This window comes from Fistularia commersonii, chromosome 27, assembly GCF_037954325.1.
Source record: "Fistularia commersonii isolate RoL2024-O1a breed Wild chromosome 27, RoL_Fcom_v1.0, whole genome shotgun sequence".
Lineage (NCBI taxonomy): Eukaryota > Metazoa > Chordata > Actinopteri > Syngnathiformes > Fistulariidae > Fistularia > Fistularia commersonii.
This window is the reverse complement of record NC_141310.1, coordinates 1,495,514-1,519,651: the sequence shown is the minus strand read 5'-3', so window position 1 is coordinate 1,519,651 and position 24,138 is coordinate 1,495,514. Positions and strand designations below refer to the sequence as shown.

The 24,138-nt window shown below is 45.7% G+C and overlaps 1 protein-coding gene across 9 annotated transcripts in view; it reads right to left on the bottom strand.

The window, feature by feature from the left end:
* The window catches only part of sox6 (SRY-box transcription factor 6), a 128,212-nt gene that overhangs the window by 75,754 nt on the left and 28,320 nt on the right, over positions 1-24,138 (bottom strand). For 6 of the 9 annotated variants that reach the window (XM_086174474.1, XM_086174473.1, XM_086174478.1 and 3 more), the window contains exons 3-5: positions 23,893-23,943; positions 7,978-8,218; positions 4,863-5,073 (exon numbers count right to left, since the gene is read on the bottom strand). In XM_086174474.1, the coding sequence (XP_086030600.1) occupies positions 4,863-5,073; positions 7,978-8,218; positions 23,893-23,927 (487 nt within the window). In that variant the 5' untranslated portion in view covers positions 23,928-23,943. The remainder of the gene's footprint in view (positions 1-4,862; positions 5,074-7,977; positions 8,219-23,892; positions 23,944-24,138) is intronic. The other 3 variants (XM_086174481.1, XM_086174480.1, XM_086174482.1) reach the window with 1 other exon arrangement.

The window sequence follows — 24,138 nt, the reverse complement described above, 5'->3', positions numbered from 1 at the left end:
TCGCATATGCATGGAGTCAGGGGGCTCATGCTCAGATCATTATAACAAAGATTCCTATTAATTAGGTGGGATAAAGCAGAGCCAGATGACACGGCAGCTGGGATGAGATGAGACGGGAGAGGGGAGGGAAGTTAAAGAGGAGGGGAGAAAGTGCATCAGTCTGTTGAGAAGGAGGTGGCGATGGTGGTGGTGGTGGTGGGGCTATTTTTATCATCCGATATCAAGCACGGGGCAAATATTCATCTTAAAGAACTTTACAATCTTTATTTTTTTTCTCATTCAAATACTTTTCTGTTTCTGTTTCAAATGAATCTGTTTGATCCTGTAAAACACGTGCGATCAATCCCCCCCCCCCATCTTGCCGAGAGTCAGCAGGGGCCGCGACACCGATGGGGACGGTGTTACAACAGAGTCAAGAGTTCATCAGTGCTAATCAGACCACAAGCCGAGAGCTGATCCTATTCTCCTCCGAAGCTTTTACCCATCCCTGAATCTCATTATATGTCTGTTGTAATAGAGGATAATGACCCGGGGCCACACACACACACACACACACACACACACACACACAATGCTGATCGCTCTCTCCCACTCAACCTACTGTGCAGTCATTATAGACGGAAAATATACAGCCTTGCTGGGGGGATTAGAGTTACAAATAGAGGAAGAGAGAGGGGAAGAGATTGTGAGAGTAACATGGAGACATGTGCAGAATACACCCAAACCATTAACCCTGCATGAAATTAGCTTCCGGGCTGTTCCGCGTGTTGTCGCACCAACTACCACTCTACCAGATAATTTTTTTTTTTGGGGGGGGGGTTGGGGAATCCGTTTTTAATACTGTTCTACCTGAGGCTGAAAGGATTCGCTGTTTGTTTGCCTTGTTGGCACAGCCTCCGCCCACCCCACCCCACCCCGTCTTCACTGAGCAAATGAAATTGTTACTGAGTGCAAAGGGCTCAAGCGTTGGACAGCCCCCCACCCGTTCAGGCCACTCCGAATTAATTACGGTATTTAATCTCAGGTTTCCTATTGTCACATGTGATGGTTTGTTTACCTTTCATTTTTTCAAATTATTTTTATGGGTTCATTGCCGCATCGATAAAGTATACGAGGTCGTCCCGTGTGCGGCCATTTTGCCAGCTGACAGTCTCCACCGTGGGCCAGATAGCCTCATTGGGCGAGAGGCGGGGTACATCCTGGACCGGTCGCCAGGCGACTGCAGGGCAACGTGTGGGGACATACAACCGCTCGCTCTCTCACATGTCACGCAGAAAAATTTGTACGCGCACACTCTCATTCACACGTCTGGGCAATTTAGGGTCTCCAATGAACCTCCTGTGTGTTTGTGGTCTGCGAGAGGGAACTCCCGCAGAAATGCCCCATGTGGGAATCGAACCAGGGACCCTGTCGAAGCGCTAGCCGTGCATGAAACAAAATAGACGCCGTTACTTTGAGAGCGTCTAATATAATCCCCTGTTTTATTTGTTCGTATCTCAAAACTACACAGTGCGCTTCACTCACCACACCAGAAATAATAAATGAAATGGCCTCTCATCATATTACTCCGTAACAAGAGAAAGACTAAAGATAGCCAGAAAACTGCATTAAATTTAGTGCTGGTGTTTTTTGGCAGCGACTCAGCAAGTAGATGCCGAGGCCAAAGGAAAATCCCTAAAAGCCAAGACAGGAAGCTAAAAGCCCGGTCGCCCGTCCTTGTCTTCGGAGCGAACTTAAAGACTGGACACACAAAGCGTCTCCGTGTTGACTTGTACAGTATTGATCATACTTTAGTGCATTATATAAAACTGTTCTAATTGTGTGTGAATCAAATCAAGGTCACCTTGGGTTTTTATAATGGTGGCTATTTTTCTTTCCCCCCCGCTAATATTTATACTGACATTTTTAACTCTTGACAAGTGCTGTCTGGAGACTTATCCATAAATAATTCATTTACAATACCTAGTAAGTAAACACGGGGCACAATCGTTAGCCCGGCTGGCAACTGGGCCTAATAGAGCTTTTACAGCAAAGGTGACTATTCAGCTAAATGCAGCGCTCACCGCTGGGAGGACAATTTCATTCATTAGCACAGGCACAAGCACTTAAAGTACTTAAGCGCAAGAAATGGACAGGGAGGTTGGTGAGATGGAGAGGGTGAAACAGAACAGATATATCCAGAGACGCGATACCTACGATACAAAGCGTCACCTCCATTGTTTATTATATTGCACTATGGTGATAGTGCTGTGTGTTAAAGTTATACACCCACACGTACGCACATATCCCAAGTTTTATGTCACGGCCCTCGTATATCAGTAATGATGTGATTTGCCAGACCTTTTTTTTTTTTCCCTTTTCTTTCACTTTCACCCTCTGCCCAAGAGGACAATGAACTATCTTAGGCGGACAGGGAAGCCCGGAGAAGAATGGCAGCAGATGGGCGAACGTCTCGGAGGGGGCCTCCGCGATCCAGATCGTGCAGACACCGAAGAAGCAGAAGTAGACACAACAGTTGCCGTGCTTAGATAAGCGGTATTTTTAGCTCGTCTCTTGCGTCGCAGGGACAACAAATGTGTCCCGAAACCCCCCCGTAAACAAAGACCAGGCTTTCGCGACCATCTTTTTTTTTTAGGTTTCCTTCTTTCCAAGAGGCCTTCTACCTCCTTTTCACAGTAATCACTAATCATCACCGCCGAAGCTTCCTCAAGTGCTCTCAAGAGCCAAGTATCTTAGTTCCTGCAGTTAAGGGATAGCTTTTTGAACTTTGTGTGTCTCTTGTCTTTTGCCTTGTTTCCTTCTCGGAAAAACTAATTTCCTCCGACGAGGGAGTTTATTTTGGTGGCGGCGATGCAGCCGTGCATGCGGCAGACCAAGTCTCTATTATTAACAGGAGATTAAAACAGCTGTATGGCACTCCAAAGCACCCTCTCCTCCCTGCACAAACATACGGCCCTGGATTACAAGCTGCACTTGACCATTTAAATTACTGCAACAACCAGCCTTCACCAGCTGGGGCTCATTACCATAGCGCCCAACGTCGCTGCATGGAGCGCTGGCAGCCTCGCGCTGAAAATCAACCCGAGATGAAACCAGACGTGGGAGATGTAGTACGGTGCTGTTTAAAAGAAGAGCGTTGTTCTTTTAATCCTTCCTGTAATTCTCTATGCAATATTTCAAGGCGGGTTGTGATCCAGCGGAAAATTCCATGATCAGAGTTCGAGGTGAAATAAACAGGTTGCGGAAACCAATTGCAATTGCCCGTCTCTTATTTTTTTTATTTCATTTTAGCTTTCATTTGTAACAAACGTGTCATAAAAATCAATGTAATTCTATCGCTCTTATTCATTTTATTTTATTTTTTATTTACATTTACATCTATCAATTGTAATTGTCTCGCTCTCTTATTTTTAATTTTTAGTTCTTTATCTACACTTACATCCTTTAGATCGACCAATCACCCCTTGACTTGCAATTGCAATCCAGATTGTCAAAAGATCCCCAAAAAAGATTGATGTCACTTTCTCTTGATCAAGATTTGCTGGACGGCACAAAATATGGAAAAACATTTGGAGCACTTTCTGTGTGATTTTCAATAAATTCCACATTACTCAATGTATCTTCAAAAAATAGATGAAAACATAAATAAAAGCCCCCCCCCCCAAATCCTTTTCAAAGGAAGCCACAAATAATCAGTCAGCACATCAGCAAGGGGCTAAATGCTTGTCTGGTGACATGCCTCTGATTCTCTGATACAAAGATCACCAAAAGCGCGCTTTAAAAAGAAGTGGAATTATTTCTTCTTTTTTTTTTTTTAGGCTAACAGAGGTCTAATTTATTCTTCTGATTAAGTGCTTGGGCTAAGAGCTCCCCAGACACTAAATGAGACACATGCGTTCCCGAGAGGGGTTAACATTTGATTGGATGTAGTTATATTACTACAGTCCTAATTAAGAAGGGGGATGTGTTACAGCGGCTCCTTCAAATATTTGTTTTTCCGCCATACTCTTGACAGACTGTAGGCTGTGGGTGGGAGCGGCAGGCAGGGTGAAACGGGGTGCCACAGTCTTATCACAGAAATTACCGAACGTCCGAGCTGGGAAACGTAAAGGGCGGGGAGTGTTTTGGGGTTCATAATTGATTAAAAAAAAAAAAAAAAGTATTAATAATTGAAATAAATTGACAAAACGCTGTGTGAAATAAAATAGATATAAATAAAAAAAATAAAATAAAATAGTTATTACACTTTTTACAACGGTGAATGGTCCCGGCACTAGCTGCCTTCACAGTGGGAAAGGGTATTGGGTAGAGACTGTTGGTTGATAACTGATTTAAAAAAAATGAAATCGGTGCTAGAAAACAAAATTGCCAAAATTCTTTTTGACAATGCTATCAAATACTTATCACAAGCGCAATAATTATAGTATTGAATGTTCCTGGCACGAGTTGCCTTGGCAAGGGTATCAGGTAGAGAGTGTTTGTGAGTAGATAACTGATTTTTTTTTAAAAATTGATATATTAGAAAAAAAAAAAGTGTTACAATCTTATTATAATAGTTAATACAAATGCTATTCTTGCACTGGTGAATGGTCCCAGCATCAGTTGCCTTGGCACCGAGAAAGACCACACGATTCGTCGCGCTGCCTCGCAGTCTCCGGTTCAGCGGGCACGTGTGAGCGTCGCCGGTTCGTGCCGCTGATTCAGAGAGACTCAGGGAGACAGTCGGGAAGTCAAGAGTTGTGGAAGAAGAGGAGGAAAAGCAGGGAAGATCAATCCCAAAGAAGAGGGGTTTAATGCGCTCGACTGACAGACGGATCCAAAGGGGGGGCGGTGGGAGGGGGGGGGGGGGGGGGGGGTCATACCGTCTTGCTCTGTCTTTGTCATCTCCTCCAGTTTCTTCTGCTTGAGCGTGTCCACGACGTCTGCCAGGCTTCCTTTGCGACGCTCGGGAGTTCCGAAGGCTGATCCGCTCAGCAGGTCACTCCGCTCCCGGGCCCCCTCCTCAGGCTTGTGTGGGGAAGTAGAATTGTTCCGGAAGGAGTACAGGGAACATACTTTATTGCTGTCAGATTCCTGTAAAACAAACAAAGGCAGGGATGACAAGTGATGGGTTTTCTATTTGGCCGTGCCGTCAGGGCCTGTCAACGAGATTTTCTTTTCCCGAGTAAAACGCTGTTGAGTCTACATCCTTCCAGCTCAGGGGCCTGTTTTATTTTTTTAACTCGGAAAAGTCGGCATCCTCAATACAATAAGTGGCTCCGGTAAGTGAGATTTGATGTGAGGAGCCGAAATGAAATGATGAGGCGCGCTTTCATATCCACAATGCGCTCAGGCTCTACTTCACTTCTGCCGCGGAGACGACACAGAGAAACCTCCCGACTGTAATTTCTCAAATTGCATTTGAGTGTGTATTTGTGTTCGGGTGACTGCTGTGTAATTTGTTCATTTCCCGGTGCCGACCCTATTCTCGGCCGAGTGCCGCGTGTCATCGTAAATCCGCGTCCCGCCTCGCGCCGTTGTTGTTCGGCGGTCCCACCTGCGTATGGTTTAGCATTTAACCGAAGGTCACATCTCCGGCCGACTCGCTGAGCCCCCCCTCCCGCCTCGCGCGGATACGAGGGAGGAAAAAAAAACGGCGATGGGGGGGAGAGGACGCGCTGCAGATGCGGGCGCGCAGCCGGGTCACGGCTCAGTACCGTGCACGACAGAGGGTGCTGTTAATTATAGCTTGTAGAGTCTGGGAAAGGGGAAGGTGGCAAAGCAGCCGGGAGTTGATGTCTTGAACGGTAATTTCTGATTTAAATATTTCGAAGTAACAAACCTCCAAATACACACCTCAGATTGAAAAGTGAGCTTTTTGTTCGGCTGTAATTTGATAATGGAGTCTAATGCAGCGAGGTTTAAAAGATAGAACCGGGTCTGCATTTTTATCCGGACGCTCCTGAATAAAATGTCAGGAATGCAGGAGTTTTCGACGGAATCCAGCGGTGGTCCGGTACCAAGCGCCCCGCCGCCCCCACCCCCGCCCCCGCCGCCGACTCTTCACTTCGCCCAACCTTGTGTTTGATGATTACGCGTCACGGCTAAGACGGCGGAGAGAGCGCTCGAGGGGAGCGGAGGAGCGGCGGGTTAATCAGCTGGCGCGGGTTCAGGGCACAACCCACTGAGACGCGAGGCGCGGTCAGGTAATCAGCAAAAGACGGCGTTCTTTCCCTGTTCCCTTCTCTGTGTCAACCCCCCCAATGTCCTCTATCATACTTGAAATATTCATCCTCTTCACCCCCTTTAACATTGTCTGTCTTCTAATTATGATTTGTGCTGGGTCGACCAATGGCCGACCCGCGTCGTGATTATCACATGCGGGGTCACATTACCGCAAAAAAACAACAACAACAATGGAATCACGCGTTCACACATTCTCTGCAGATATATAAAGATCTAAAATGATCCCCGTAATTTCTGATATTAGCCGCTCCTTTTTTCGCAGGCTATGAACGCGGCAGCTTAAACATTGATGCAGCTTGGATTTTTACGGGCCGACGAGTTTTATGCCGACAAAATATTTTGCCTCGACGCATCAGACCGATGGCATTACAAATAGACACAACAGAACACACGTGTGTGGTTTACACGAGTGACATTGAGAGCGACGATGTAAAAGAGACTAAAGAAGTGTGTGACGGTGGAGTTCTGAGGCTGTTTAATCAGACACTGAAGAAGGCGACTTCAGTGGTTTTAGCGCGCACGATAAAGTAGAAGATAGCAATTGCTGACTTTTCCTGGTGGGCTACTGTATTTTTTTTTTTAACCAGCAATGTTACAGACACAGTTGGGAAAAAAGTTTGTAATTAAAAGGTAAAAAAATCTTTCTGTGTAAATATCACATGTAACAAATGGACACTTGCAGCCTGCATATGACCACTTTTCCTTCTTTTGAAATTTAATGGATGCGGCTTATATTCAGGCGCGCTCAGTAGTCCAAAAATGACGCTGCTTAAAATATATCTCTCTTGTTCTCTATTTGACCCTCTCCTCTCATGACATTGTATTTACGCGTGGCATGTATTTTGAGCTTCAGTGCCGAGGAGGGGAACCTCAGACGGCCTTTTGGATTTCTTCGCCGCCCAAACACTCCTCTCCGTCAGAGACACACTTTTTCTAACCTGTTTTGCTAACCTATAAGTGCTCACAAGAAAGGTGCCTGTAACCCGGCTGCACCGCCTGAATGACAGCATACCACCAAGACATACATCCACCAAGGACAAGAGATGCTTCGTTTTGTCTCGATGTGAATGCCGGTTCAGCGGCGCTAGAAAAGGCTGAGTCCCGACGTCTTTCGGTCGCGATGCAGGATTTCACGCGCCGTTGCTAATATTTAGAGGGGAGAGCAAGGGACCCTCTGTTCATTTCCAAGAATAGCCGAGGCCTCTGCGTTTTGGCAGGGCTGCCGACGCGAAAACTCCCGGCATCCCAGAAGGTTCGAGGGGTATAAGGGTACCACAGGGGCCGGAGCTATGGATAGAACACTGGCTCGGGTTTCTTTGTACAAGCCAGGGACAATGACTGCCTGCTGGGCCTTGATCCTCAGCACACAGAGGATGTCACTGATACAGTGTCGCAAACTGGTGTGTTTGAAAGCTGCTCAACTGCTCCTATTAATCAGTACTACATTAAATCTGAATTTAAATGGTTTGATTCAAAACGCATCGGGTCTTGGAGAGGTATTTGTTGTTTGTCTGTTGCCCCTGGTTTGTTTAATAGGGATTTTATAGGTATCATTATGTACTATTGTCTGCAAATTGCCTCACAGGTGTGCAAATCATAGTTTGATAAATCATGATAAATAAGGGAAAAAAATTAGATTTTTAACATTTTCAAAGCAGAGCTTTTGGGATTTCTCACGCAGTCTTTTCACTTCCATCGGCGGTCATGTTAAAATGAACAACAGACTGTGAAGAACTTTCCGTTTTGTCTTACCATGCGCTGCTGGGCGGACACCAAGCTGTCCCAGTCGCTATCTGGCGGCACGCCACTTAGCCGCTGGATCTCATCGGGGTGGGCTTTGCTATGGAGCAGGTTGTGCAGCGGCAACTGCGGCGTGCAGTGGGCGTCGGCGCTCTCCTCCTTCTCCCAAGGCAAATGCTCTTGACTTACGGCGTCATCTGTGTCGACCACGGAGGCAAAAGGAGACGCGGCTTGCTTGGAAGACATGACTCTGCTGTGGAGCAAAAAAAAAAAAAAAGGGTAGAGTCAGAAAATAGGGGGTCTCACGTATCATCAAGTGTCTCACTTATCATCAACAGCTCAGATGAAGAAGCGTTGTTTCCTCAAGCATTTCCTGAACTACTGGCAGTTGTGTTCAAGTGATTGTGCGCAGCAGCATCTACGATTACAAGAGGCGCACCTGGGCGACGCAGAAACAAGAGAATGCTAAATACACTGCTGAGCGCTCCACCTGTCGCCCCTCGCTGCACGGACCTGAGGGTCTCGGCCAGCCTGTGGGGTCCCTAATCTTTTGTCCAATACAGATGGATGGCTTGATCTGGGGCTGGAACCGTGCCTGGTCGGGGCCTGGGGCCAAACCCTGAGACGGTTACTCAGGTAGTGAGTCGGCCTGGCACCGGTGCGTCCGTTCGCAAAATAAAGGCCAAATTTTCACAAGTGTGCCGTCTCCTTTTGAACGGAGGAGTAAAGAGAGAATTATTCGTTTTGTTTTTATTTCTGATTGAGTATCATTGTGTTTTTGAGCGGATATCGACATGGGAGCAATCGAGTAACAGAAGCAACAATAATTCTGGTAATAAAGAATTATTGTTCCCAATTTATTTGGGAATAATAATAATATAATAATAACAACAATAAAAATAAAAATAATAATCATAATTCATTTTTTGCATTTATTCATTTATCCCAAATATTTAATTTTTGAAAAGGAAATAAATAGCCACACACATAATTGCAATGTATTTCTTCTAAATCAAACCCAAACAAATATCAGCTCATTTTTGGCCAAATGTATTAACTGCTGTGGGATTATATGGAGTTTTTACAAATTTAATCTGTAGAGAGAGAGAGAACGAGAGAGAGAGAGAGAGAGTGAGTGAGAGAGAGAGTGAGTGAGTGTGTGTGTGGGTGTGGGTGTGTGTGTGTGTGTGTTAGAGAGTGAGCGAGATAGCGATGGAGACTTGAGCTGACGTGTGAAGGTACGGAGCTATGTTTTTATATGTGAGAAATCACTTTTGTCCGTTTCACCAGTGATCTCAAACCGCTGAGTTCTATTCTATCGCAGATGTTGGTGCGACAGCACTTTGGATACACTCTCACCTTGCATGGGGTGTGGGCAAGCGGGGCGGGAGGCGGGTAGCGGTAGGGGGGGGCAAGGCTGTGACAGAATGTACTGCAATGACCTTGTGTTTCTTGATGTCAGTCAGGCATGGAGAGATAGCGCAGATAGGTTCCATTTGGGATGTACTTTTCTAAAGCAAGGTCCTCTGGTCTACCTCATGGCCCTATCCGAGCAAATCCTTCCAACCAACAAGAAATCGCATGTACAGGAAAGCAATGTATAGACAGTTGATCTAAATCTGAAATAGGTGAAATTAAGCAAGTAGGAACAACAGTAAGTCAAAGAAGTTCATCTCATCTGTCTTCTGGGAGCCCTGGTTAATTCCTGCACTTGACAAACATGTAGTCAATTGGACACCTTATTTCCCAGACATGTAACTGAGTGAATTGTCCAATGTTTCTATATGATATGTGAACCCCACCTTTTGGTTAATGCTCAATCCAATCCCAAAATTCATAGATATTGAATGAATGAAGCCACAATATCACAACACGTGTGGCATCCCTGGGAGGAGCCGACATCCAGTCTGGATTTAATTCCGTCACAAATGTTTAATTCCACTGATGGCGGACAATAAAGAGGCGTCTGTTTGGTTTCACCCATTGACACATTAATGCCTCAGATCGGAGATGATTAAATCAGAGTTAGCTGGGAGCCAAACCAGCACACGCTCGCTTACTGTTGCTTTCATTTTGCGCGTTTCACGCACGTTCATCCTCTGCTATTAAGTGAGTGCACTGAAATAGGGGGAGATTAAACAACAGTGACCCGGTCGATCTCATCACAAATGCAATTAGTCAGGTAAACAACGGAGTCTCCGTCCGTCTCCCGACGCCTGTTCCCAACGTTGAATGAAACTGTTCGCCGAATAGTTAGTGAAGGTGAGGTGTGTGTAAGCGTGCGCAATCGTGGGTTGGCCCGGCGGTGGATTCCCACGCGCGCAGACGCCAATGTATCTTTTATTAATGCAACCAAAAAGCCGAGGCCTGGAGCGCAACGAGGAACTTGTCCTCAATGGAGTGTGTGAACGAAACAAAGCACTGCTTTTGTATCACGGCGTAAATCAAGTGGTATTATTTTACCACTAAAATATTCAGTCTCTCAGGCACTTTTACTTTGGTCTCCAGCCATCAGTCAAACTGCTGAGGCGTGAGCAAAGAAAGGGGATAGACAGAGAGAGCGATAGAGCGATGGAGACTCCATCCTCCTCTAACATGTGTCTACAGCAATCTTGTTAAAGAATGCAACAGATCTGCAGCAGGCTCCATAACAGTATTTGTCAGCAGGAGTTAATAATTTATTAGCAGCGCTGGGAGGGCTGCGCTCAGGCAGCTAAAGAGTGCAGAGAACTCCCAGGGCCCCACCCCAACCTCTGACAAGGCCCTGCACAATACCAACCCGTGTTATTAAAAGGGAAAGCGTTGGTGATTTTTTTTTTTTTTTTTTCTGAGGGCAAATAAGGCATTTTATTGCACACGTTGAACCGATGTTAAGGCGATCTGAAGATTTTTTTTTTTTTCATGGGAAATAAAAAATAAAAAATCAGCACGGCCACAGTAGAGGCTTTTGATGAGGAGAAAATAACTATCTCTATTCGGTGCGAGTTCAGGATCTGCTCGCGCGTTACGATGCGGCGACGCGGTTTACCGGCTGGGCCTCCGTATGAGTGAATAAAATCAGCAAAAAAAAAGGATAAATAAACATTCTCGAGTGCTGTGTATTCTGGAACTGTTTTACTCCCTTTAACGAATGAGCTGAAAACATCTGTAAATAAACATGTATGAGAATATTTATATTGCTGGAAAGGTTGCTTGTATACCATCGACTGGCTGCCCTCCCGCATGCTTCATTACACAATAACAATGGGGCAGTTAACAAACCAAAGTAATCAATAAAGGCATGAAACATTGCCTTCCTGTGTACTTCCTGTGTACTTTGTACAAGACAAAGGCCCCCGAGCGTTATTGAAGACTCTGAAAGCAGGGGAAAGCAGGGCGGTCGACGCAGAGAGACCCTCGAAATGTAGCCACCGATATCGCACGCGTTTGACAGGTCGGGATTTAAGTTGACCAGCGGGCTTCCGCAGGCGAATGGTCCCCTGCAGTGGCGTCGCTTTATCCCGGGAAACACTCCTCGGCTTAATCGGAAGTATCAGAGGAGTGTTTTTGCACAGCTCATATTGGTGGTCTTGTGACCGTGGGGCCATGTGGCCTGAGCTATCTCCTTTCCTTTTCATCGTAAAAGGGTTTGACTGACTTTCACCTGCTGTCTGCCCCCCTCCCCCCCCACGTCCCACTGTTAACCTTTTATAGACAAAGGCGATAAGTAACTCCACGCCGCATTCAGCCCCCATCCACTGACCTGTCCATCTTGCCACGAGGATCTTGCATCTTAAAAGGTTTTGATATCACCCCCTCCATTTAACTGTATACTTCCAGGAATGGCGGAGGGGTGGTATATTGGACTGATTAGGTTGAAAATTAATAACTGTTAATAAATGGCTATTGCTGCTAAGTAAATGCGGTATATCTGTGCTATGATTAAGCTAATTTCCAGGAAAATAACAATTGATTGTGTAAATATTTGGAATAGAGTTCAAATGAAATGGCTGGATTTGAACTGTGTGCATGTGCCTGCGTGCGTGCATGCATGTGTGTGTGTGTGTGTGTGTGTGTCAGAGCGGGAGAGAAAATCATCTGTGTATTTCCCTTCAGGGGTTCCTCCTTTTCTAACAGGTGTCGTAGTAGGGTTCCTCTGGGTTCTTCACCTGCCATAATGAGATATTACTACCTGACAGCTCCCAGCTGGAGGAGCATTGACACGGAATCCACCGTTTAGCACAATTAAATTATCACCCTCCATTGTGGTTGTGCCACGCTGTGCTGCAGCCAGGTTCCTGGATACATAATCAACTCGTTACACAGGCTGTAAACTGCACACGGTCCCTCTGTATTTCATACGCACGCACACACACACACACACACACACACAAACACGGTCTTTTTTTTTTCTTTCCCTTTTTTCAGACGTTTCGACGATCGCTTTCTCAGAGCGCGGAACCCGCGCTCAGAGCGCGAGATGTCCAAATGAAATTCTTTAAATTGTTCCCCCATTATTGATGACCTTCCCTGCAAAATGTCAACACAATTACAGAAGCACTCCATCCTCACTTCACACTCTCTCCTCGCGCCCTCTCTATTAGAAACTGCCACCATTACCAAACCTTAAAACCCACACTCAGATGATAGCCGCCCACAGTAAATTAAGGACCTGAAGTGCACATTTTACATATTCAGCAGAGCATCGATAATTATTTTGCAGGGTAAATTATTTGCAATAATATGCTGATAGGGGAACTGCCTTGTACTTACTTCAAACACTTGTGCAGCTGCTATGAGAGCGTGCTTGGTGTCCCATGCAAGGCAAAGATAGATGCAGGTGTGAGAGTGCTTAAGTGTCCCTGTCTGACTACTCAGGAAGGGTCGATGAGCACTCACACTCTGAATCCCCTATTGCCCCCTCCCCTTCTACCTCCTCCCCCGCGCCGTTGGCCCCTTTCCTGAACCCGGGCGCACAGGCTCGCCGCTCGTTCAGTCACTTAGTTGTGTCGGGACTCGGACAAGTTTTCATATGCAAATGCACGCACGGGTAAAAAAAAAGATGGTTGGGCTGAAAAAAAAAATATCAAGAAAAAGCAGCACAACTCTTCTATAGAGCCTTAAAGGAACACACATGCAGGCCGGTAGACGCAACAGCGGTTCTCTCACTAGCCGAACTGTTTAGCTGCGAGGTAAACGATCCTGAGACAAGAAAAGCCATTTGTTGTTTCACCCCTCTTTCTCTTTACTCCATTTTTTTTTTCAGGGGTGGGCGGGGGGGACGCTGCCAAAGGGGCCTTCTGTTGGTGCTGCCGCACTTGAGCAAACCTAACAGCTAGTCAAGCCATCAACCAACACAACCCTGTTTGCTGAGCCAACAGTTGGAGCTTTGTGGCTTGCCTCATAGTTGACAGTAAGTTATGAGCCCTTTGTGAGCCGGAGAGGGAAAACAGAGATCAGAATTTGGCAGGAGTGTAATAATACAAAATTCTCCCCTTCGTGGAACCTGAAATTTTCACGGCAACAATCGCCCATTGTTGAGGAAAAGAAAAGCAACGGTGACGGATGTCATCTGAAGTCGCCCCCCCCCCCCCCCCCCCCACCGCGCCTTTCTTGTAAAAAAAAAAGTAAACAATGCACTATTCAAGTCGAGCTCTTTCGGTCATTTATATATGTTGTTTATGAAAGGCATATATATGTGTGTGTGAGTGTGTGTAACTTCTGTACACTGGCAAAAACCTGCACTTTACCAAACTGACAATTGCTATTTAAAGTTGTAGCTGTAACACATAAAGGTGCCAGTGTCGAGCAGCATTGCCAGGGGCGGCCAAACACAGGGTGAGGGAGGAATCCCAAACACAGAGGTGCAAGTGTGAGAAGAGGTTGAAAAAAAAAGGAAAAAAGAAACGAACAGTGCCTCTCAGAAAACGGGAAAAAAGGTGAGTGTATCATTTTTGGACAAACGGTCAGGGACAATAGCCTGATTTTGAAGACGGAATGGGCACAGCGAGCCGAGGACGGCCAACGAAAGGGCGGAGGTAATTTTACTATACAAGAGGGTAACTATAGGCCCCAGTCTTTGGTCTCGCCATCATGAGGTCATTATTGGCAACTTTTGCTCGAGCCTCGCAAAAGTGGGATTGGCATAAGTGCCAGTTGGACATCTGGAATGCCTACACACAGTGGCCCATTCTCTCTGTCACTATGCTTGTTCTTTATTTCTTTTTTGTTTGTTTGTTTGTTTGTTTTTGACTAACACAGGAGCTTCACAAATTTGCCAAATTAGCAATATGAAGTGACGCATTCTCTTTCCCTCTCAGAATTAAACGAGTGACGTTCTCATCCCAGCACGGAGGGGGGATGGAGAAATGACGGACGACGGGTCATCCGACCCCGTTTTGACACACCTGTGATTCTGCGCGCCCTAGCAACGGCATTTCTTTACCATCTTTGTCTCATATGTTTTTAAGGACTGGTGCAGAATTGGAGGTGTGTGTTTGTGTGTCTGTCTGTGTGTGTGTGTGTGTGTGTGTGTGTGTGTGTGTGTGTGTGTGGCGGGGGTGGGGGCAGCGGCAGCCAAGTTTCAAGTGACACGTCAATTGGAAAAATCAAAACAGTGGTAGTTCACATGCTCCACCCAGATGAGGCCATGTACTGCAGCATGGCTACGATGAATAGGGGTCAGGCAAGCCACACCTCAAAGATTTATGATTAAGGCTTATTATTTTGGAGCCTGACATTGATTGCTGATTTAAACCACTGAAACCAATTAATTTACCACCGCTGAATAGAAAGCATGGTCAACAGTGTGTGTCATTCTGACAGGTTGGACAGGAAGAAGCGGAGCAAAAGCGAAGGACTAAATGAATTCCTGGCACCCGGCTCTGTTTGGAGGTAGTTAAAAGTTACCACAAGTGATTGACAGCTGATACAAAAAAGAAAAAAAAAACGGGGGAGAGACTGGAGCAAAACCAGAAACTCTCGGTCACTGATCTGAGTAATTGCCCAAAAATTTGGTTCACAGAAGACATGAACAAGGTGCTGTTTTAGCAATACCAGGACGGTTTCATTTATGGCCCGGCACTGAGAAAACCCGAGAAAATTAATGTGAAACATGGCTCTAATAAAATCAGTGAGCTGACAGACATGGTTGAACAGAAAAAAAAAAAAAATGCTGTATTTCCACTCCGGGGGGAAGTGGGAACTGTAGTGGATTAGACGTGGACTGGAACACAGAATGCCTCAGCAGTCTGCTACTCACCATGTGTCTGACCACTTACACCGTGCTCAAGCTCTTCGCCCTTCATCTGTCCAGAGCGCCGCGTCAAAAAATAAAGGCGCGCAGTAGCCGAAAGCGACCGCTCAAAGTAAACGCCGAGCAGAGGTCGCATCCTCCCCCGGACGCGAGAGATTTCTTTACTTACGGAGGAAGGGGAGTTTTTTTGTTTGTCTCAATTCAGCCTCCGGCTCGATGGGAAGACACATGCATCACGACGGTTGCTTCGAAATGAAATCATTAAATAAATTACTTTCTTAAAAAGCCGCAAGTGTGCAGCGGGATATGTGTGTGTGTGCGCTCGCGTCTGTGTTTGGCGGTCGGCCACGGGCCTCTGGTTCCCAGGCAGCCTCTGCCCTGGCTCTGTTGTGGTTCCTCGCCACCGCAGTCATTATGCTCAGCCTCGGCACAGCACGATGCAAGGCTGCAACTCACCTCACTTCACTCGCCGGGCTAGTGGGGGAATAATCTAGTAATCTCAAACTATACTCCCGCATTTCGACCGGGGCGCCGCGCGCACAAAGGGATCTATTGTCTCAAGCCGTTCGCGACCGCGCTCCAATCGGGGAGTCGATCGAGCGCACATTAAACAAATAAGGGGTCTCGGAGATTATTTTATTTTTTAGCACAAAAGTGATCCGCTGATACACTTGTATAAGAATGTCTCCGACAATTATGGCTCCCGCTGTGTTTTTTGAAAGGAAAAAAAAGTATACGAGAAATAAAAATTTGACGTATAAAACAACCGCGTGGAACGAAGTAGATTTCGATACACACGGCGAAAAAAAAAAAAAGGATGGCAAAGAGCGAGTGAAGGCCAGACAAATATTTGACTGTACGACCGTGTACACACACACATACACACACACACAGACGCACTCACACACACGCACGCACACAACCCTGTCTCCAACTGTCTATTTGCTCTGTGCCGACCTGGAGGTAGCAGATGTGTCTTTCACAGACTATACGGTGTGTAGCCTGTCCACAAACAATAGCTTGGACTTGAAAAAGGCTGCTTGCAACACACTCGTCACAGTCAAGGGCAGCCAGATCCAAACTTCCACCCGCGCTGCTGGTAAACTTAACTTTAATTTAATTCAGGGTTTTTTTGTAGCTTCCTTTTCTCCTTTTTTTTCCACCAGCCTCAACGTGCGGGAGAAAAGTTGTGCATAATCTATCCGGCCCGTTAATCAGCCACTAAAATTCCATTTCAGCGGCCGTGTAAGTCTTCTCGTAGAACTTTTAAGTCCCTCCCTCTGACCTTGTTAAGCTAACAGTTGCTGTAAATATGTTTAATCCTATTAAGGTTATAATATACACGGGTCCAGGTAAAGAGCACAGTGCAATGTGTTAAAAGCCTGCTCTTCATTACAACAGGGCCGACGTGACAATGAAAAAGATCTAGCACCGGCTCAGCTTCCTAACCCCTTAACAACACTTGCATGGGAGGGGGAAATGGACACCGGAGGGGTGGGGGGGCTAAAAAGGGGTAATTAAATTTCACAACTTATCAGATGAATGATACCTTTGTGGAAATACTGTCAATTCATAATTTAAGGTTTTCTTTGCTTAATTGCCTGCGTTTAGACACGGCACAACCGCAATGGATAAATATAGAGATAACACGATGGGGGGAAGTGTTCACTCTTGGAAAATCGCTAAATTATATGCACAATGATGGCAAATAAGGAGACATGCAAGGAGCAGTAGGTCTGCCTGGACTCCAGGTTTGGATCTAAATGAATATAAGTGGCTTCTCACTGTGTTATTGCATCTTTTACCAGCTGAATATTTCAAATCTAATTTTCTTTTTTAACTGTTTTGTTTCTGCACTCTCTGCAATTGTGACATTTTTTTAAAAGCAACACGTTTTGTCAAGCGGGATGGGGGACGGTGCAGGGAGTTTGAGGGGGGCGGGGGGGGGGTCCGTCTTCAGCAGCATTTGCGCTGTTTCTAAGCCCTCCTCTCTGCTGTCAGCGGGGCAGCTGTCCAGCATTAACCCGGGCATATCAGCTATAAATGGCAGCTACATCACTGCAGCTCCCGGCTAAAAATACAGGCTGCACTCCCAACCCCCTACCCCCCCTTCCCCATATATTCTCAATTGTGTCTGAAGCCCTGTATGAGAAGCCTAAGCAAAATGCTTTGAAAAAAAAAAAAAAAAAAGCACAAGGCTGTTTTTTCTTGTTTTTTTTGCTTGTGAGCCAGGATTGAAGACGAGTTCCTAAAAGCTATCAAAAGTTTCAAAATTTCCCACTTCCCCCTTGCTGTGGGTGTGCCTGCAAAGTGCTTCTCTCTCCACTCTCTTGAAAAACTCGAAGGAATTGCATCATGGGACAAAGTGTAAGATGATGGTAGCAACATACTGTAACATGGGGGAAATACCTCATGCTGGTTGATTCATAAACACCTTCCACAATAGCCGGGCGTTCGCCGTGACGGGCGGCGGCCGGTGCCAAGTGTCTCCTCTGACCTAAGTGTTGTTCAACGGTGAGCACAAACACGCACGGGTCTAAATGACTCCATAGTGTGCGTGTGTGTTTTCTGTCCGGCGGGTCCTCCTTTCTCCGAGTGGGTCTTTATCGGAGGCCCTTGTTCGATGAAGTTACAGTCGATGCAATGAGAACAACGCGCCGAGAGCCGGCGGTGATCTGCATATCCCATCTGCTGTAATGATATGCGCCGTTCATCAAATGGGGTTGTGATTGCAGGGGGAAGTGGAACAGAGTGGAAGAGAGACAGAGAGAGAGAGGAGCGAAGAGGTCTGATTCCTGGAGGGCTAAAGTCTAATCACAAAACTAACATGATAATTGTAATTTAAATTGAAAGGGTTTAGCTCCGGCTGAGAATATGTCAGACGTCACGTCGTGTAGGGGTGTTAATGAGATTAAAAAAACGAGAGCGGCTGGAAAATCTGAGATTTTTAAACAGACGACATGGTTCAGCGTTTGCCAGCAACTCAAATTAAAAAGGAGCAGCGTGCATTCTAGTTATTTCAATCAATATTGTAAGAAACTGAGCTACGAACCAATGGCCCATTCAATGCGTTATCCATGGGTTACAACGGCCGCTTTCGCATGGCAGGAAATTTTGCAGCTGCTAGAACCTTTTCAGGAACTAGAACTCGCACCTCACTTCCTAGAACCACTGAGCTCCGACGCCGAAGCGGGGTCTTTTTAGGGTTCAGTAGGAGCCATATGACGTCGGCAATCGGGGCTTGGTGGAACTCGTAAGCCACGCCCATTACCAGATAGTTCTCATGGACTGGGACTACAGAGCGCCATTTTTTAAAAAACCCAGCGGTCACTGGTAGGCTGCTTTTTTTCGCAACAAAATGGACAGAACTGGCTGCGAAACGGGGAGGTCTGAGCTTTTCTGGCCTTAATTTCGCGGGGCTTGCAGTGGAACATCAACATTTTGACCAAAGTAAGTCAAGAACAAGCAAATGGCGGGTTTCTGCACACAGTTAAGCAGTAAAGGGAGACAATCAGACACTTGAAAACAATTGGCAGTCCTCAGTTATCATTCCCTGACGGCTGCGGCAGTTTTTCTCTCCATGTTGTCCGCGTTGTCTTCATCTTTGTCTTTGCGTATGTCGCAGACGTCAGTGTCAAACTGCTCACTGAGGCGGTCCCATAGTAGCTTTTGGGAATGTAAAGCTAGTTTCACTCCAGTCTTGTTAGTTAGAAGCAAAAGCAAAACGTATCTGTTATAATGCACCGACCTCCACTGTGAACTTAAGGAAAGCATTGACATTGGAGGGAAGTGTCTGCGTCACACGGCGGTTCGATAATTGCCCCGATATTCCAAACTGCCGCCGTCGCCCTCCTTCGCTCGAGTGCAAAAACAGAAGTGCCGACACACGTTTCCAAATGTACCCAAGTAGAGAGGGTATCGCGTCATCTGCGTTGATATCAGGTTGTCCTCCATTTCACCCCCCCGCAGATGTGCCATCGTCATATTGCCCCTCGTTGCGAAGTCCTCCACCCCATCCTCGGCCCCCCTTTTGTCTGCTGTCACTCCTGACCAGAGGATTCATATTCACTCCGCGATAACGTTTAATTAGTAATGCCAAATTCATTAACCTACACTGCTGTTGCACTGGCCTCCGCTATAAATTAGCTTAATGTGAGCCGACGTATTAGAGCTGTAATAAGGGACATAAAACTCAAAGAGAAACGGATGCTGTTCTCTTTTAGCCATGGATCATTACATCACTGCGGCGTTTTAAGAGCGGGAAGTGCTAGGGTTCAGTTTAAAGCGCCGGGTCGCGGTACGAGGCAGCTCGGTTTGTCTTAATAAGGACGGGGATTCGGAGGAAATACGTGGAAATGTAAAAAAACATTTTCCGATAATCCGGGTCGCGCGTTCAAACGTTTCGGTCCAAGAGTGTCCAAAGTCACTGTCTGTTCTGGCCGGGAGGCGTTCTCCTAACAATCCCATTTTTTAAACCTTCAGACGACTTTTATTGTCCTCAGGGTTACTGGTTGACCTTTCTGCCTCTCTACTCCCCCCAGGGCCTCGCTTCACATCTTGCACCAAAGAGCCTATTAGGGCCTGGATCCCTACTTTGTTAAAAAAATAAAGGGGGGTCTTGTCCTCACAGAATACTCACTTCCTTACTTTCTGGTTGGGGTGTGTGTGGGGGGAGGGGGGTTGTATTTCGGGGGGCATAGGTGGTTGAGGGACAGGAGCGCATTGTTCCCTCGCAGATGGAAGTTTGGGTCTGCCGACTTCTTAAGTCACGGGCGAGAACAGACTCACTTTTATCTATCTATTATTATCTTTGCTCGGAGACAGCGAGACGAGTTACTTGAAATTCGCAAAATAATGGCGTACTGCCGCAGTCATTCTTTTCTCCTGAGGCCTGCTCCGAGAATAACAATAATGAGGCTATTATGGAGGATTGTACTTTAAAACGCTGCCGAAACAGTGAACATAATTGTCCTGGTGTTCTCCATACAATCAACAAGCCATTGTTGGCGACTTGAAAACTAAAGGGAGCAAAAGGGTGCCATAATGATCGGTCTGTGTTCCCATGAAGATCCTATACAAAGTGTCCACTGAGGAAAGACCTTGACAGACTACTGATTTGCTTGTAGGAGACGTAGATGGGGACAACCGCTAAAACAGGCCCCAGGGCATATTAGAGAAGAGCCATTCATATGGTAAAAGACTGGGAGTCTTGACGGGGGAGACATCATTACCGATGAGAACGGCCATTTAGACAACTTCCCTCCGTTAAGAAAAACGAAAACAGAACTCTATCAGATGCTGCTTAAAGACGTTATTGTTTTTCTTATCATTATATCGCGAAACGTTTCGCTTCTCAAGCGTGGCAAATCGATAGAAATCCACATACCCCTATGCCAACGTATACAGTATCGTATTGGCTTTTGATCAATCTGAATTGAAATGATTTCGCTATTTTGACAAAAGTTGAAGGAAACCTGCCGGCCGGTACAAGGGCGGAAAGGGGTGGGGGGGTGGGGGGGGGTTGTTCGTTCAGACGCGGCGCTGCACCTATTAGCCGCACGCCATTGTGAGCGAGTGAGAGAGACAGAGCTCGAGGGCAGGAGGAATGCTAAGTGGGCCCCTTAGCCTAGTCAACCTTCAGTGGGTTTCATTTATCTTCATCTTGTTAGACTAAATTAATTAACAATCTCAGTGTTACACACTTTCTCCTTTCATTACATCAAATAATGGCAGAAATGTAGGGGGAGGTCCTGCCCACTGGGAGTAGACAGAGATTGAAGACATATCTCTCCCCCTCATTTGTCTGTCTGTCTGTCTCTCTCTCTCTCTCCTCTCTATGTGCTTTTCCCTTCCTTACTGTGCTCACACTCCCATTTTCTCAGTCTCTTTGAATACGCAAACAAAAAATCACTCCGGCGTCTTCCGTGACCATATGAATAATTGATCTAAAACAAAAAAATGAATCTTCTTGACAAAAAGAAAACTTTGAGGCTCACAGTAATGGGATCATAGTTCCTCTGAAGGCGCAGTGCTTATTGTAAACTAAGTCCCTCCACTTTGTTTTAGAGAACAAGGGGGGATTTTAAGCGCGCTTTTCATCCGACAGCACAAAGGCTTAATATGCGATAAGAGGTTTAGACTTTTCCCCACACGTGAGGGGAGTTTGATTTACGCTGTGCGACAATCTCACATAAAATACCATTAGGAGGCGATATTTGTCATAAAGGAATTATACTATTATACTCACTGCATGTTACTCAAACTCAAGCACACTGGAGGAATTGGGCAAGTCCGTGTTAGTGTGTGTGTGTGTGTGTGTGTGTGTGTGTGTGTGTGTGTGTGTGTGTGTGTGTGTTGCGTTTTCGTGTGTACCTCCCCATGCCCTCCCATCCACCGCAACCTTAGAGCTAAGGGTGCACCCCTGTTACTCCTACCATTATATGTACTGTATACATATGTGTGTGTGTGTGTGCGTGGTTGTGTGTGTTTGGATAAACTGTACATATATATACACACACATGTACTTATTACATGTCCAAATATGTGTGAGTGTGTATATGTCTATATATGTATATAGGTATGCACACACATAATGTATACATGCCATATATATGTGTGTGTGTGTGTGTGTGTGTGTGTGTGTGTGTGTGTGTGTGTGTGCATATATATATATGTATATATATATGCACACACATAGAGACGTATAGAGGTCCAAATGTGTGTGTGTATGTATTTATATAGATATATAGAGATATATAGAGATATATACAGGTATGTGTGCACTCAAAGCTCCGGGTGGCCTGAATCAGGTGCCTAAGAAATTTCATTGAGCTTCCTCATGGCCTCAGTGGAGGAATCTCCAACTGACACGTCCATCCACCTCCTCCCCCCCTCCCCGTTCACCGCTTTGCCCCGGCCACCCAGCCACCCCTTAGCGCGGTCCAGGAAGCGGGTCTTATCCAAGCGAAAGGGCCAACCCTTGAGCAAAGCCAGCGTTTAATCTTGGCCTGATTGTTGAGGCCTCCAATCTCCAGCCAGGGTGCGTGATTCTTTCCACGGACTCTTCTCTTTTAATTAAAAGCGACACTGACAGAAGGGTGTGGATTAGTGCAGCAATTGTGTTTGCTTACAATAATCACAGTGTTTCCTCAGAGCTTTGAGAACAAAAGGGAATTGTTGTCAAACTGCCAGTGTCTGAGTTATATGTGATAGATGTGAGTGTGTCTCCAGAACGGGACATACGTGTCAAACCTCTTTACTCCGCCTACAAACCCGTCTACAGTATGCAGGTGATTCACTGCAATTACAGGGTCCAGTTAAACGCTATCATCCACTTTGCAGTGTTACTTCAAGAAAGGCAGCGATGAGGTGAGGCAACAACATGTTCAAAAAAAAAGATTTAACTTTGAGATGTAGCCTAGTGCTTACACCACACTCGCTCTCTACAGTGGTGAATCTATCTATCTATCTATCTATCTATCTATCTATCTATCTATCTATCTATCTATCTATCTATCTATCTATCTATCTATCTATCTATCTATCTATCTATCTATCTATCTATCTATCTATCTATCTGTCTGTCTGTCTGTCTGTCTGTCTGCCTGCCTGTCCATCTGTCCGTCTATCTATTAATACTTTATAAGTTAGACTCAAAAGTGTTTAATAAAGTGAAAAAATTCCAATTGTTTCGTATTCACACTCACTTCAATGTAATCAAAACTTAATAAAAGTCATGAAATATTTCTTTCCCTTATGAATGGAATTATGTTTAATATATAAATATATATGAATACTAATTATGGGATTGAATTTAACAGATAAATAAAATTGATTCTAATGCATGAAAGCCGTTTCCATTGAATCCCTCAAGGACATTTTGACTGGTGAGCGTAATGGTATCAAATCGTCCTTTCTTTTAAAAAAAAAAAAAAATGCCCCCCACTGCTCTGTGAGAGAAAAATGCAGTTAATTTAATCAAATAAGTGACCTTTTGAAAAAGAAATCAAAGAGGATTCATTAGCTTTAGTAAAGTTTGGCTGACAGCGGCTTTGAAAGGCAGATGCTGCTGCTGTGGCTTCTAATGAGCCAACCCTAATTAGTGAGCAACACTGGAGCCTGGAGAAGGTGGTTTACTAGGAAAAGAGCCAATGGTAAATACGCTCTCTTATTTACTTCCTCTTTGTATAATGACAGCACAAATTTTTAATTAGAATCACAGGAAGGGAAAAAGACAAGGAATGTAAATCTTTATGGTGGTTTGAATTAAAACACAGGGTGCCGCGGGAGACACGCGTCGCCCCAGACCGAACATGGCGGTGGTTAGTGGAGGTGGGGCAGATGGAGAAAGTGGTCAGGAAAAAAAAAAAAAAAAAAAAGCATGCAGTGCAAAGGCCTGATCGATTGATCCCTTTGGATGGATGAGAGTGGGGGATGCGGGGGGGGGGGGGGGGGGGGGGGCATGTACCTCTGTCCCTTATAGCCCCTTTCTGTCTGACTGGAGGGTGTTGGTGCGAGCATGCCAGCCTACCACGACGAACACAACAATTACACGTCTGCCGCTTTTCAGCTACACAGACACATGCACACACACCTTCATGTGCACACACGTGGAACAGGGTGTGAGAGAATTTAACCCCAGTCATCGCACCTGCCCAGCCTATGATCCTAAATCAACGGAAATGACAACTAACCTCAGTAAAAAGCTGCTACGAAGAAAGCCCTCCATGTCGGCACGTGGCGTTCTGGCGGGGAAAACAAAAAAAAAACAAAATCACAGAGAACCATTTTACACTATGAGGAGAAGTTATCAAGGAAGAAGTCACAAGAAGAACATGGAGGAATAAAGAGACAGAAAGAGGGGAAAGTAAGGAAGAAGAAAAACACACAGAGCATACATCTTCCTCCTATAATAAGGCATGTCTTTAATTAAAGCAGAA